The following is a 15,914-nucleotide window of genomic DNA, read 5'->3' as shown; positions in this document are numbered from 1 at the left end:
TAAAAAAAACAAGAACTGTGTTAATTGATGGCTAAAACACAACTGTGTTTCAGAAAATTGTGCGCTTTCTGTTTACAAGCTTTTATTTGTTTGTCTTTTACTATGTTGCTTGCCATTCTCGTTTAAGCATCATGTAAAAATGTGACATTTCATATTTGGTATACACAATGATTTCCTCTGAGTAAAATCCTTCAAATTTGAACAATTAACTGGGTAGCACCTATATTTGCTGTTCATGATTGATGGCTAGTACTACTGAATATCCAGCACTGTATCACTTGTACCCACAGTTATGGTGAACTTACTCTTTGCAAAGCAGAAGACTGTTCAAGCAAACTCTAGTGAAATTATTTTATTCCATTTTGTAAATCTGGAAATCTGAGCCACTATAAATCAACACTTTTTTTGTTGTGTAAAATCAGAAAATACAGCCAGAATATGTGTTTCCTGTGGTCACTTGTCCCTTCCATCTAATTGATATGCAATTTGTTGCTAAAATGTCCTTAATTGAGCCTCATGAAGGCTACTGAGCTGTATTTTTTGTCAAATTATGAAAATGGCTTGAAGTACACCTATTATCCTGTAAAAGTTTGCATTAAAATAGCATTTTAAACCTCCTATCATTAAAATATGTCTTGGAAAGTAACTTTTGGAATACTTGTTTTCTTTTTCAAAGGTGAAGAGTAACAGTATGATTGGCGGGCCAGATCCATATTTAAAGGAGTTTGGTATTGTCGTTCATAATGAAATGACTGAGGTTACAGGTCGGGTGCTGCCTGCACCGATGCTCCAGTATGGAGGCAGGGTAAGTCTGATGTTGGACGGAAGCAGCTGGAATTGTGAATGCACAGGACTTGAAGTAAGTGATATAGCACACTGCTACGCAATATGTATGAGCTATACAGCAAAACTATTTTAAGCAAAAGTATTTACCAGCAACTGTTTAATCTGGCAAGTTAAAATCCTTGCTTCATTTGGAAGCTGCTGCTCTGCTATATTTGACAGTGTCCAAAGTACTGTTCAAAATAGATTTCATGTTGTACTTAAGTTTCCTTTCTTCCTCGTGGAGACAAAGCCGAGGAGATTATCTCTGAGAGAAAATATGTTGGTGGTAAAATTTTCCTGTGAAGTATTTTCTATACATTAGCTTTTTTAAGTGTTTCAAATGTATAACTAATTTCGGTGCCCAAACAGAAACTCAGCAATTTGCATTGGCTAAAAATTCTACATTGCTGTGAAAAATGACAGCTAAATCAATATTCTTTCCATCAGAAAGTGGAGTGGTTATGGATATGGGAGAGAAATAGTCATCTTTGACAATTGAAGCTTGTTTAAAGTTTAACATAAAATTAACTGATTGAAAAACACAGTGCTCCAGAGGAGACTTTTTATTCTCAACATAAGGTAGCATCCAATTTCAGGTTTGAAATATTTTATTTTTCCATCTGAATTTAAAAATGGAAGATCTATCAGCACTAAAAACTGGTTTAAAGGTGTCTGTGTTTTCATTTTTATATGTGCACATAACATTTCTCACTTAGCAATTGAAGCTGCAAATATAATCCTGGTCACACAATTGGTCGCTACCATTTTAGCACTTAGTGTAATTTGTTTAAAGAATTAAGCTTTTCATTTGCCACAAAACTCAACAAATCCCCCAAGCTGTGGTACAGTACAGAGTGGCCATCATTCCATATGAACATTCAGAAAAGACCAGCAAATATTCATACAAATTATTCCAATTATCAATCGTTGTAATTGTTGTTGTCAGAGTCGCCTCTCGTATGGATAAAGGATGCAAAGAGATCACAGGATATGATCATGAGAACGTGGCCCCATAGTGCGCACCCTCCTCCAAAGGATAACTGAGGCAGAACTACACCATACGTGATCTCTTGTAGGATAATATGTAATCAACCAGGCCTAACTCAACATGCCAGAACCTCCGAGCAATGAAAAGATAACCAGGAAAAGGGAACACCAGAATACCGGTACAAAAATGTGGCATGGCAGTATATGCTCTTAGATACAGAAACCAGTAAGCCAAGGATTCATTGACCTCGCCTAGGCTTGCCACCTAACAAACTCTACCCCCCCCCCCCACACACACACACACACACACACACCATTCACCAGCTACATAAGAGGCACCAATTAGTCTTCCTATTACTGGAAAACTTGAACCATTTTCCTCCAAAGAAGCCCCACTAAAATGGAGAAGAATCATCAAGACACCCATCAACAAGCTATCTTGGGGTACCTCGCTCCCAACAAGACAATGGAAACTCTCTCCAGGGTTAAGTGTAACCAGTAAGGGCTTTTTCAACACCCCACCAACTCAAATGAAGAATGAAAGGCCCAGAGAGACAGAGGAGCATCAGGATTATCCAGTAGATCTCAGATAAACTCTCTCCACGCTCGCACATTTTTGCAAAAAGATACCAAAAACAGAACAGTGCCATCTCAGCAGGAACAGCACACTGCCCCCAAAGGGGAGCCCAAACATAGAAGATGGACAGACTGGAAGTCTCCACATAAGAACACTTGGAGGAGGTGATGTAACCTCCAAGTGAAAGGGGACTCCAACATTACTGAATCATATCCCCCAGACTTGTACTCAGGCCCCACTACCAACAGGACATTACATCCCCTGGGGACCCAAGTCTCTGGAGAGAAAGCGGTCCAGAAGCCCCCAAAAGGGAACGTCTTGGAGGAGGGCAACCAACTCCCCTGTCCCACATACCTTCCCCCTGACCCGGACAATTAAGCCACTACTCGCCTAACCTGCTCAATGACACCCTGAAATAAAGGCCAACAGGCCAAAAATACTCTCATCACCCCTATACATTGAACAAAGCAAATTATCCTCTACTCTAGGTATCCCAAACGTGCCATTTAGACCTCGCTATTGGTGAGATTACACCCATTACCCTCCCCTGCAAATGAGAGAAACCCCAACAACTGGATAGTCCCTTCCATGAGCCAAGCAGTCAAACAACTATTGCCACCACCTGCATAGCCAAATCAAAATAGAAGATCAACCTAACGTGGCCACACATTCAAGGATAGGTCAGTTACTCCCAGGCATGCACCATAACATAGTTCCCCTACTCTAATAACACAAGAGACACCAATGATTTTAAAAAAGGCCAGCCTTTTCTAGGGTACATGATCAGTCGTACTTTCTCAGGAAATAAAGCAAGAATTCCCGAATCCCAAATTAGTAAAAATACGAAAGAGAAACATGACCACAATAGTTCTAATGGGGGACTTACCTTAACCACAACGAGAAGTTATAACAACCTATCGACCATCTCTGCACCAAACCATCCATATAACACCCTGCTGTGCATTACTTATCAAAAAAATAAAGTGAAGGGTACCAAAAGTTGTAGTCCCTCAGTGTAAATGCAAGGATTGCAACGCACAAAAAGAAAAAAAACAAATCAGGTAAATACCGCACAATCATCATGTCATACAACCAATTCTATATGCTCCCCAATGGAGAAGACCCACAAACAATTAAGCTACCGCTTCCTTTGTTCCACTGTCAGAGCATGCCAGTGGATGAATACCATCAAAAAAAATAGATAATCCTGATTTTTGCAGTGTAATAGGATCTCGGGTGACATGCCCCTGGGCTCATATGTAATACACCCTTGTCAGGATAAAAGACAATCACTGAATCAGGATTATGATCTTAGGGTACAAAATTCAGGTTAAAGATGAACTGCAGGATAATATAATCATCCATGGAAGTTAAAAAGCTCATCGAACAACATCTAGAGTCTCACCAAAGCCTCTGTACCTCTACTATATAATCTCAAAGCCCTAGCAAAGAAAAGCCTAGGCCCTGGCGGATGCAAGGACCTGTTATGTCTAGCCATCTCCAACCCTCCTTGAGGAACAAAGAGGGCAAGATAACATTAGGACCAGTGGGTGGAGTCTTTGACAGATCACATTCCTTAAAGACCGGATACCATATGCTTAGTTGAAAGAGATGCCCAGCTCTCAAATCAAGTGAAAGCATGGCAGCCACTTCTCAATTCAGCTGGGGAGTTCATCCCCATCACCCCTCAGGAAACCGAAAGCACTGATGCTGTTTTCTCCGGCCCCATCTCCCCAAGTCATCAAGGATGTATGACACACCATACAGCAAGGCTTTTACAAACTGAAGTTGAATCTTCACCAAGGAAACTGCTCTTTACATTGATGGGATTTTCCACTACATTATTCTCCTTAGGATATCTCGCAGTTCATTAAAAGAAGCCACTGAAATGTGTACCGGGGAGCTGGGACAATCACCAGCTCGATGCTGACAACATCACTGAAGCGTAGGCCTGCTCGCCAGCAAAATGGCCACCCTGGCTGATCTACCACCTCGATCAGACAATGATTTTCTGGACTTGACTTTGCTCCCCTTTGCTAAAATTTAGCCAGGATCTTCTAGGAACACAGCATTGATTATGCACATCAGGATTGGATAATTGTGGGTTGTACATCAGGATTTTAAAAAACTAATTAAAATATGATTAATGCCAGAGCTCGTGAAAATGCAACCACTCCTGTGCTTACATCACATGACCACCCCCATTAATATTTTGAAATAAGTATTTGTAGGTAGTATTTCCTGAATTGGGAGGAGTATGCCTCTGTTTTAATACACTCTGAAACCATTCTAAAGATGACCATCTGAATCTACCAGTTGGCTCAAGCACCTGGAAACAAAAACTGAGCTATATCTACTGTAGTGTTTCTCTTTGATAGCCATGAGAGCTAAACAAGCCGCTTAAGTTGCAGCTCTCTTGTGTAGCCATATAATTGTTGAAAACAAAATTCAAAAAGCTCAGCGGGACTAAGTAGGATTTTCAAGTTGAACCCTTCTTCCTATATGTGTGTGAAGTGCTTGATGGAGATTTCATTTATAAATACATATTTCTTCAGTTATCATTCATTTCTCATTCCTACATTGCCATCCATGTATCTTAGCTTAAGTGGGAAATAAACAAATTGCACAAATTGCATTGTGCAAAGCCCAGTTTAAAAACTTAGTCCTTTTGACTACCCAGCCCTCGTGGCCATCTTTGACTTTTTCAGCTGTTGCTTGTGCATTGCTTCCTACTTGTGGACAGATTTGTTTTCTTTTAAGTTCAAGCTGTTTCAGCCAATTGAATTTTTATGACAGTTTCTGGTAGATTTATAAAACATGTTTCCATTAAACACACGAGTCTTAGATTCTAACTTGTATAAATAGTTGGATGTCTTGTCTCATAATTAGTTACATGTGTCATTATTCTGTCTTGAACCATAAGTTTTCATTCTGTCAAAAGCTTCCAGAGAATGCTGGATTAATTTGTTTAGCGTCAAAATTCGAGGTTATGCTGGTAAAAGGAATATAAGCTGGGTGGTCACTTTCTCTACTTTCACTTCTATATTCTTGCAGTGAAAGACTAGACACACAGCATTAAATATGCTTTGCATCAGACCAAGACTTTTCCTTGAAATTTGACTTGGTTAAATTTCCTTCCACCATTTCTTTAAATTTATTGATTGCATCTTGATGTATGTATTTTTTTGCTAACATCACTATACTTGGAAAGCAATGAACTCCCCTGTGGGACCAGTTAACTTCTGGTCCAGAAGTTAACTGGTCCCACTTCTGGACCAGAAGTGGAACTTGTGAAAAGCAGTTAAATTTATGATACTAAGTCCTTCCTTTGAGAAAAGGGAGCTCTTTTTCAAACAGACCTAAGTGTTTTTAGTCTTGTGTACAAGTCTCAGGGTGGCACAGTAGTTAGCACTGAAGCCCTACAGTGCTAGGGACCCAGGTTTCATTCCCAGCTTGGGTCACTGTCTATGTGTGGTTTGCACGTTTTCCCCATGTCTGCGTGGATTTTCTCCAGCCGCAGTGGTTTCCTCCCACAGTCTGAAAGACGTGCTGCTTAGGTGTATTGGCAATGCTGAATTCTCCCTCGGTGTACTCGAACAGGCACCAGGGTGTGGCGACTAGGGGATTTTCCACAGTAACTTCATTGCACTGTTGATGTAAGCCTACCTGTGACACATAAATAAACTTAAACTGAAATGGTTTATTGACCAGATATAATAGAATTAAGCCAACAATGAGGAACCTCCTTTATGGCAGGGTGTCTGGGGGAGACTCTGGAAACTGGAATTTTTCTTGAAGCATAGAAGGTTAAGGATATATATGGAGCTGTAGTAGGTTTTATAGCCCCATCAGTCATGCTCCACCATGCAATAAGATCATGGCTGAACTTCTAATTCATCTCCCCCTTTTCTGCTCCATCTCTATATTCCTTGATTCTTTCATTATCCAAAAAACTACCTATCTAAAACAAGTCAATCACTGTCTTTTCGCAACCCTGTTGGGTGGAATACCAAGAATTCAGTATCCTCTGAATAAATTTATTTTGTCTAAATGGCTGGACCCTAATCCTGAGATTATCATTCTTGGTTCTTGACACCCCAGCCAGGGGAAATGACCTCTGCATCTAATCAGTCGAGACCTCTAAGAATATTCTATGTTAGTGGTCAGTCGTGTGATTAAACCCACAACCATGGTCTTTTTCACACTGTTCCAGTCATCTGAGCTAAGTCTGAAAACTAAAAGAATGAATGAATAGAAATGTTCAAAATTAAGTGTTTAGACACAATAAAGCTGTTTCTGCTGGGACATGCAAATTTAAAATTTTCAAAATTTCTCAAATTGAATGAAGACAACTCATGGAGCAAACTATGATCTTGAATGCACTATTTGAAGTGAGTCATGACTTTCGGAGGGGAATGGGGTGCATATTTGAAAATTTGTAGGTCTGTGTCAAAATGCCGAAGCAATTAGTTGGCGCTTTCAAAGAATAGACCATTCAGCTCATTGCGTCAATCTACTATGTTATGTGATCCTACACTTGCTCTTCAGGTGCACAGCTGAGAGACCTAGTGATGCTTGCCATAATGCACATTCTATTTTTTTGAAAAAAAACCTCCCAGCCTCTCTTTGTTTTTGATAAAGCTGATGCTTAAGGTTACAGTTGCTGAATTTCCATCAAGGGAAAGCATTTTGACTATTGTTTTATAGACTCCTTCAATAAAGCTTTAAGTCTCTCCTAGCATGTCTTTGACTTAACCCTGGGGATTATTCTCTACACTAATAAGTAAGATACATATAGAATCATAGAATCCCTACAGTACAGAAGGAGGCCATTCAGCCCATTGAGTCTGCATTAACTAGAATTCCACCCAGGCCCTATTCCCATAACCCCCACATATTTACCCTGCTAATCCCCCTGACAGGGTCAGGTTAGCATGGTCAGTCAATCTAACTGCACATCTTTGGACTGTGGGAGGAAACTGGAGCAAACCCACACAGACGTAGGGAGAACAAGCAAACTCCACACAGACAGTGACCGAAGGCTGGATTTGGACCCACGTCCCTGGCACTGTGGCAACAGTGCCAAACACTGTGCTACCATGCCACATGTCCTTGAGCTGCAGCTAAATGTCTTATAAACCCCTCTGATTTGTTTCTGATCTCCGCTCTTGCAACACATATTAAAAAAAAATAAGAAACTATCGAAAGTGAGTGTGAGTCTCCTTAAAGGCAATGGCGGGAGAAATTACATGGCTCCCAACTCCATGAGCCCCAATCTTGCATGGTATCTTACCAGGTGCTTTTACAAGATCCTTATAGACTATTCATTGGCTCCCCTTCAACAATCCTGCAGTTACTCATAAAACAATCAAAGATTTGGCAAACGTAACTTTCATTTCGTTTGAGTGCTGACTATGCCTAATGATTTTTCAACTGCCCGTCACCACATCCTTTTAAAGATGCCAGACTAAGTGTAATTACAGTAGGGTGTAACAGCATTGGGTTAGCTATTGTTAGCATTGCTAACAATGCATTTAATGCATTGTCATTAAGCACACAGATTTTGTGTTTAATGTCTAATGAGAGTGAATAACTAAATGTTGCTAATATGCTTTAAAAAAAAGTACTGGAAAAATTAAAGGGAAGAAAAGTCGACAAACCTTCTGAACCTGATGGCTTACTTGCTCAGGTTATAAGAGACGGCTGCAGAAATACTAGATATGTTAGTTTTAATCTTCCAAAATTCCCTAGATTTAACAACAGTTCCAATGGATTGGAAGACAGCAAATATAGCCCTACTAATCAAGTAAGAGGGAGAGAGAAAATGGGAAACTATAGACAACTTAATCTGACATCTTAAAAGGGATGTGGTAATGGGTCAGTTGAAAAATCAGATTAGGTTCCAGACTAGACATTATTGTCTTGGGATTGATATTAAAAACTTTTCACTGATAGTGTCAGGTATCTTTGGAATCCTCTACTCAGGGGGCTGGGGATGTTCAGTCATTGATTATATTCATGCCTGAGATTGTTAGATTATTTTGACACTTAATGAATTGAGAGAAATGGAGATAAAATCAACGTTCCCATTCTGAGATCAAAGATTGGTCATACTATTGTGCAGTGGAGCAGATTTTAGAGTAAGAAGTCTGACAACACCAGGTTTAAGTCCAACTTTTTTAAGTCCAACCGATTTATTTGATACTAAACTCGCAAGCTTTCGGGGTTTGCCCCTTCGTCGGGCGAATGGAGAGTTCTGGCCTCAGACAGAGCATATAACAGCACAGACAGTTTACAGATTACTGATTGGACTTAAACCTGGTGTTGTCAGACCTCTTACTGTGTTTACCCCAGTCCAACGCCAGCATCTCCACATGCAGATTTTAGAAGCATGATCTGCTAATAACTTTCTTTGGGATCCACAGTTATTAGTAGTAATTAAACCAGTGATTTGAATTTTCTTGTGCTGGTGAGTGAGAAAAGTGGCAGTAGCAGTGTGGAAATACATCAGGACAGTAAATATACTTTTGCAAGTTTGTTCTCTTTGTGATCTCCTTTGACTTTACAGTTTCAAGACACTCGAGCTCCACAAGCCAACTTGGACTTTGATAATGTAGGGAGAACCAAGAGGCTAAGAGAAATAGATTTTCAGTTCACATACGTAGTATAGGACTCTGGCCACAACTGTGTATTAATTAACTGCATAATTTGCTGATGCAGAAAGTGCAGGAGAGCTGCAAAAAAGCATTTTGAGTTGATTCCATAAGTTAAAGCAATTGGGTGTTCAGTCAATTGATAATGTTTAGAGCTGCAGTTATTTAAACTTGACGAGTAGATTTACAGTTTGATCAGTGCTGTTTGTTATTGTCTTTGATCTTGAAACTTTTTCTCTTATCATGAAAGATGATACTGTTGAAGTTGTCCATAGCAAGTGAATATTAAGCAGTCGGACAGAAACCGTTTGGAAGTTGAAAACTATCCCTTAATCAAATGGCTGTTACATAAATTCTGCATCCTCTGAAGGCATTGTCTGTACTTTTCTGTCTTTGTCCTTCCAGTATATTTATTTTCATTGATTTAAAACTTTTAACATTGCTTGTATTAACTACTGGTAAGCTACGTTTGTAGTTCACAAGCTCGTTTTATTAATTATTAACATTGCAGAATTCTTTGCCAGTTGTCTGAAGATAAATCTCCCCTGCTAGGGGAATGGACACTGGAATTTTGTTTCCTAACCTTGCATTACTTTGCCCCCGTGATCCAAAATAATGAAGATGGCCATGTGGGGTTGCAGTTAGTGTGCAGGAATAGACAGTTGCATTTAACTGAAGTCTATCAAAAGGACTGTGTCCTCATGGTTTTTTAAATCCATGATTGGATTTGGGAATTTATCCCATGGTTGTGGGAGGGTAATTCATTTGAAGGATGAGGACTATTTTCCAAAAGCTAGAATCCACCCTTGTTGCCCAGGATTTGCTATAAAATTATTGGATGCTTTAAGCCAAATTGGATTTGTTTGCAGAGATCCATGGGCTTTGTTATCAATTCATTTGCAGGATGAATATATTCACTTGGAAGTGTTTAGAGTAGTTTATATTTAAGATGTAAGCTTTTTGGAAAATGAATTAAATCCAATCACAATCCTGCTTAAATTTAGCTAATTTTTTTCCCCTTTTCTTTGCACAGATTCTACTTCCCTCTGGGAAGCAACTAGAAATATGCTCAAAACTTTGCACCATATAATGATTTTGGGAATGGATATCTTGTTATCACAATATTCAGTTTAATGCCTGTGGACTTGGTTTCAAGCATAATTTAAGTTTGCTTACCTGCCTCATTATTGGCACTCCAGAACTAAGTAAGGAAGCACTTTGTGCCCATTCCTGTTGGAAATCATGATTAGTTAACTTCTACAGATATTTGACTATACCCACAATTCTGGGTACTATAAAGACTGGTCTAAGCTTTTCAATTCCACATTGTTGGACATGGGTTTCAGAGTGGGAATAGTGCAAAGAAACAGAGGTAATTGTTGATTGTCGGTCTTTAACAGGTTTCTTTTCACCTTCCCAACCCCTGTGCATTTATTTCAGAATAAGACTGTCGCTACCCCAAACCAAGGGGTATGGGACATGAGAGGCAAACAGTTCTATGCTGGCATTGAAATCAAAGTCTGGGCAGTTGCCTGCTTTGCACCACAGAAACAGTGCCGGGAGGAAGTTTTAAAGTAAGCAGCTTGTCCCTTTTTTAATCTATAGTTTATTTGCTTCTGTTTGTTGGAGAGCACTGGTGCCAATTATTGAGCTGGAAAATTTCTCATTAATCTAGGTTAACTTTTTTTCAATCCAAGGTTTTCTGTATTTTTTTTTAGTTTGCATAATTGGTTTAAACAATTGAAAATATACTCCTGATTATTGTCCTTTTTATTGTTTGTTATTTTTTTAAATGACAAATGTTGTATCTTTGAAATGCTTGTGAACTTGTGCCAGATATCTGAGGGCAAAGGCATCACATTGAAACTGGTTGGTTGAAGTTCAGTCACTTAGTGCTATGTGTAGGTGGGAATGGATTTGTTTGATCAATGCCACTTAACATGTATAGGTACAGATGCGGAGCACCAAATAAATAGCTTTAATTATGTTCCTTGCTTTTTTGCTTTTCTCTTCAGAAATTTTACTGACCAGTTGCGTAAGATTTCAAAAGACGCAGGAATGCCTATTCAGGGGCAGCCATGTTTCTGTAAATATGCTCAAGGTGCCGACAGTGTAGAACCCATGTTTAAACACTTGAAGATGACCTATGTTGGTCTGCAGTTGATTGTGGTCATTCTGCCTGGAAAAACTCCTGTATATGGTATGTGAAATATGAATGTGTTTTTCCTTGCAATATATCTTTCCAAAGTTTGTACTGAGGGTGTACTCTGGATGTCAATGAGGACTAAATATGGAAATTAACTATTTTAGCAGCCACACTGTAAATGCTGAAACCATCCATTAGTTCATATCAATGTTCAGCTTTTCTAGATCTTTGGGTTCCTCTAAATGTGAAACATTTCAGTCTTGGTCATTTTTATAGTGCACTTGTAAGAAATGTTTTGAGTTATCCAAAGTTTTAATTGTGACACAGGTGATGGGGATTTAAGTTCACATTTTGAAATTCTGCAAACCGAGTTTCCTATCTTAAGTAATTTTGAAAGAAATGGACTTCTTCACAGGAGGGAAATCCATAGACTGGAGTACATTAAATGTTGCATCTGTGCCTCCTAAAAGCCAGCTGAAGCAGTTTTTCAGCAAATTTCTAATGCTGATGTTGACCCACCCTTTTGTACCAGCTATTAGGAGAAGTGGGAACAAAAATGAGAACAATTTGAAATGTTATTGTCAAGAAATTTCATAATTTGAAATTCATAATTTGAGTATTTGTTTACAGGTTAAAGATCACGATAAATTAATCTTTTACTAATGGGCTAATTTTTTTTCTCTTAGACCATTTGCTTCATAGAGTGGGTAGCAATCTCTCTGAAATATCGCTGCTTGATTTTTCCATAACCCTGATTGGAAGGTTATGCTTTGTAAAATGAAAAATCTACTTTTACTTTTGTACTGTTGAATAATCTAATGTGAAAATTCCCAGCAAAAATAGATTTGTTCAGATGAGCTGTCAAAACAATAATTTGGATTATATTTTTGAATATAATTTTCATAAACGTTCATGTCAGCAGGAGCAGAATTTAGATCTTTTCCTATTTGGGAACCCATAGTATTTCCAAACTTGCTTTTCTGTCCTAGCTGAAGTGAAACGTGTAGGTGACACACTATTGGGAATGGCAACACAATGTGTTCAGGTGAAGAATGTAGTCAAAACATCACCACAGACATTATCAAACCTCTGCTTAAAGATCAACGCAAAACTCGGTGGCATCAATAACGTCCTTGTACCTCATCAACGGTGAGTAAATTCAATTTTGCACTTTTTTCCAATTGTCAGCGCTTTAGGGAAGCGACTTATGGATGCCAACATGGCAGTTCTAAATCAAAAATATGCCTTGAATACCAATGAGGAGGGGAATCAACTATTTTTTTCTCATGTATATTGGTTGAGCAAAGAATGGTGGACAATGGTGGCAGATTTTAAGCACGCTCATTAGCTGTTACATGAAGTGTGCTGGCAGATGATTCATCCCTAATTGCCCTTGAGAAGACAGTGGGGTGAGCTGCCGTTTTGAACCTCCTGAAGTCCATGTGATCTAGGTACACCCACAATATCATTAGAGCATTTCTGGATTTTAACCCAGCAAGAGCTTGGCTGGATTGGATTTGTCCTGCTTTTTGTCAACATTGCATACCTTAGCAATTCCCCACTTTGAGGGGGTGCGAGTGTTGTAGCTGTAGAAGAGTAGCTACGTTAAGACATATGAATTATAAAGTGGAAATGAGAAGTACGTTGATACATTCCTCAATCGTATGTTTCCATCTTCTCGCAGGGTCATTTAGTAGGCCAAGCAGAAACTTGAAGCATTTTTCACACTAAACACACATGACTCTCTGTTTTGCACAAACCTGATGTAGAACATCATTAATAAATGCATTAGTACAGAAAAGACTTCCTCCCCTTGGAAATGCAGATAACAATTATTATTTGTACACCTGAAATCTACATATGCGAGTCAAGAGTAATTAAATGTCAAAGAAGCTTAAGTTAATGATGCAAGTTTGTAATTCTGATTTTCGTTGCATCTTTTATCGCCTTCATCTTTGCTACTATGCTGGGGAAAAATAAACTCGTGCTAAAATTTCCTACAGGTTATGAACACTCCAATGAAAGAACACTTAATGCCAATACTGAAACCTAAAAGAAAGAGTTTGTAACTTCATCATTGGATGCTATTTTCAGGGTGATCACCCTCCTTGCTACGTATTGATGTACGTGCATGATTATTGCAACTAGACATCACAACACTGGAGATTTAGTGACTCAATTTAATTAGGGTGGGGAATATATATATCTGTTAACTTGATTCACTTAAACTACAACTGTTCAGTAATCAGTTAAGTATTATAATGTTAAGTTAGTATTGCATTTTAAAAATACAGATTTTTATTGTATGCAGGCCATCTGTGTTCCAGCAACCTGTTATCTTCTTGGGAGCTGATGTCACACACCCTCCAGCAGGAGACGGCAAAAAACCCTCCATTGCTGCTGTAAGTTGTTAAACACCATCAGAAAGCTATTCCTGGCAATGTTGAAAAGTTGATTAACCTAAAAATGTGTTTTGGGTTACAACAGTGCTAACAAAATATTGAAGTTAACAGGGCAGTGGTTGAAACATTTGATTTGAATTTAATACCCAGAGCAGAAGAGAAATTAGCCAGTGCGCTATCTGGTTGAAAAATGTGTTACCATCATAAAACTTGGTTGTCAGTTGGGAGCATTGTAATCATTAGGGCTTTTATGAGAAATGACTGCATAAATGCCAATGCCCATTGTGTTATATTCATGTGACAAGGAGAGTTAAGTGGTAAAAGTGGTGGTGGGGGCGGTGACATTACATCTGTAGCTGAGGAGCATGCAAGAGTAAAATAACATGCCATACTTTGGGCAGGTTTTCAAACTTTGTTAATGGGAAACAGTTGTTATGTTATATGTATTCAATTACATATCTTGTATCTGAACATTCAAAGATAGTCTCTCCCTCTACAGATGCCTCTGGAGCTGTGACATTTGTGTAACCCACAAAAGCTATAGTTAATTATAAGATTTTAATTTGATTCCTTTTTTTAGGTGGTAGGTAGTATGGATGGACATCCCAGCCGATACTGTGCAACTGTACGTGTGCAGACATCAAGACAAGAAACTTCTCAGGACCTTCAGTTCAGTCAAGAGGTGATCCAAGATTTGTCCAACATGGTGCGGGAGCTCCTAATTCAGTTTTACAAATCAACCCGCTTCAAGCCAACACGCATCATCTATTACAGAGGTGGAGTTTCTGAAGGACAAATGAAACAGGTTTGTGTGTGAGATTGGTGAAGTGCTTAGCGAATCATACAATAGGATAAGGCAGAAGCTGGCCATTCAACACATTGAGTCTGGGCTGGCTCTCTGAAAGAGCACTCCATTTTGTTCCAATTCCTAGTTCTTTTCCAATATCCCTCCCTTTTTCTTCTCTTACATGCATATATTAAATTCCCATTAGAAAGGTACTATTGAATCCATATCTACCACCCTTCAAGTTGCATACTGCAATTTTTTTTAGAACTGAGATGAGAAGGAATTTCTTCAGCCAGAGGGTGGTGAATCAATGGAATTTATTACCACAGGAGGCTGTGGGGGCCAGGTCATTGAGTGCATTTAAGATGGAGTTAATAGGTTCTTGTTTGATAAAGGGATCAAAAGTTATGGGGAAAAAGCGGGAGAATGAGGTTGAGAAACTTATCAGCTGTAATTGAATGGTGGAACAGACTCAGTGGGCTGAATGGCCTAATTCTGATCCTTTATCTTATGGTCTTGTAATTGCTTTTCTCATCTGTGGCACTTTTGCCAGCCATCTCAACTCTCTGCCCTCTGATTATTGACCTTCAGCTACTAAAACAGTTGCTCTTTATTTACTCCATCTAAACTCTCTTTTTAAATCACTCTTTGAAGTGGTTGTGTCATAGTATAGAAAATGCGACAACCAGTTTTCACATTGCTTTTGGATTCAGTACATCCATTGTTTTCAGCCATTAATGTTAATTTCCTGAAACTTGACATTGTACTTCATCCAAATTTTTCAGTGTAAAGATTATATGATCGTGTTTTGATTACTATTAGGGATGAATCTTGTCCCCTGATATTCCTACGCCAAGTGGCCCAGCTGCTTCGTGGCAGTTCTCTCCTGAGATTATGCAGAATCAGTTCTCAATTCTAGAGTTACAAGTTACTGATTTTGATCTTGCCATTGTTGAGGCAGTGACTAGTGGCAGGCGTCTCTCCCACAAATGGAAGTGGTCACATTTGTACTTAAGCCTCTTTGGATACTCTGTTATATTGAAGGATTGGAAGAAAATTATATTGGAAAAAACATGGTCAATTTGACAGGTTGTTGTACTTCAAACAATTATTTCTGTCCATTTTTTAGGATGAGAGTTGGAGGAATAAATGATTTGCTGAAAAATGTACAACAAAGTCATAATATTCACCTGAACTAGAAATATTCCTGCACCCTCACTCTTCCTTGTGTTTTTTGTTCAAACCTGCATGTAGGTGGCTTGGCCTGAGCTTATTGCTATTCGGAAAGCCTGCATCAGCCTAGAGGAGGACTACAGACCTGGCATAACGTACCTCGTCGTTCAGAAACGACATCATACTCGACTTTTCTGTGCCGACAGAAGTGAAAGGGTAGGTGTCCTTGTTTACACATATGCTGCTATACAGAATTATCCCTCTGGGTAAATGCACTGCAAGTTATGAAATTAAACCATATGGTGCAGGAGTGTCCAGCATAGAACATAGAACACTACAGCACAAACAGGCCCTTCGGCCCACG

The 15,914-nt window shown here is 39.0% G+C and overlaps 1 protein-coding gene across 2 annotated transcripts in view; it reads left to right on the top strand.

Moving 5' to 3' along the window:
• The window catches only part of ago4 (argonaute RISC component 4), a 71,969-nt gene that overhangs the window by 34,887 nt on the left and 21,168 nt on the right, over positions 1-15,914 (top strand). Inside the window, exons 10-16 of one of the 2 annotated variants that reach the window (XM_080211415.1) lie at positions 677-805; positions 10,483-10,616; positions 11,058-11,242; positions 12,178-12,337; positions 13,500-13,590; positions 14,171-14,395; positions 15,632-15,766. In XM_080211415.1, the coding sequence (XP_080067541.1) occupies positions 677-805; positions 10,483-10,616; positions 11,058-11,242; positions 12,178-12,337; positions 13,500-13,590; positions 14,171-14,395; positions 15,632-15,766 (1,059 nt within the window). Of the gene's footprint in view, positions 1-676; positions 860-10,482; positions 10,617-11,057; positions 11,243-12,177; positions 12,338-13,499; positions 13,591-14,170; positions 14,396-15,631; positions 15,767-15,914 lie in introns of both variants that reach the window. The other variant, XM_080211414.1, reaches the window with a different exon arrangement.

This window comes from Carcharhinus amblyrhynchos, chromosome 24 (genome assembly GCF_965287045.1).
Source record: "Carcharhinus amblyrhynchos chromosome 24, sCarAmb.v2.hapA, whole genome shotgun sequence".
NCBI lineage: Eukaryota > Metazoa > Chordata > Chondrichthyes > Carcharhiniformes > Carcharhinidae > Carcharhinus > Carcharhinus amblyrhynchos.
This window is presented reverse-complemented; position numbering and strand designations above follow the sequence as displayed.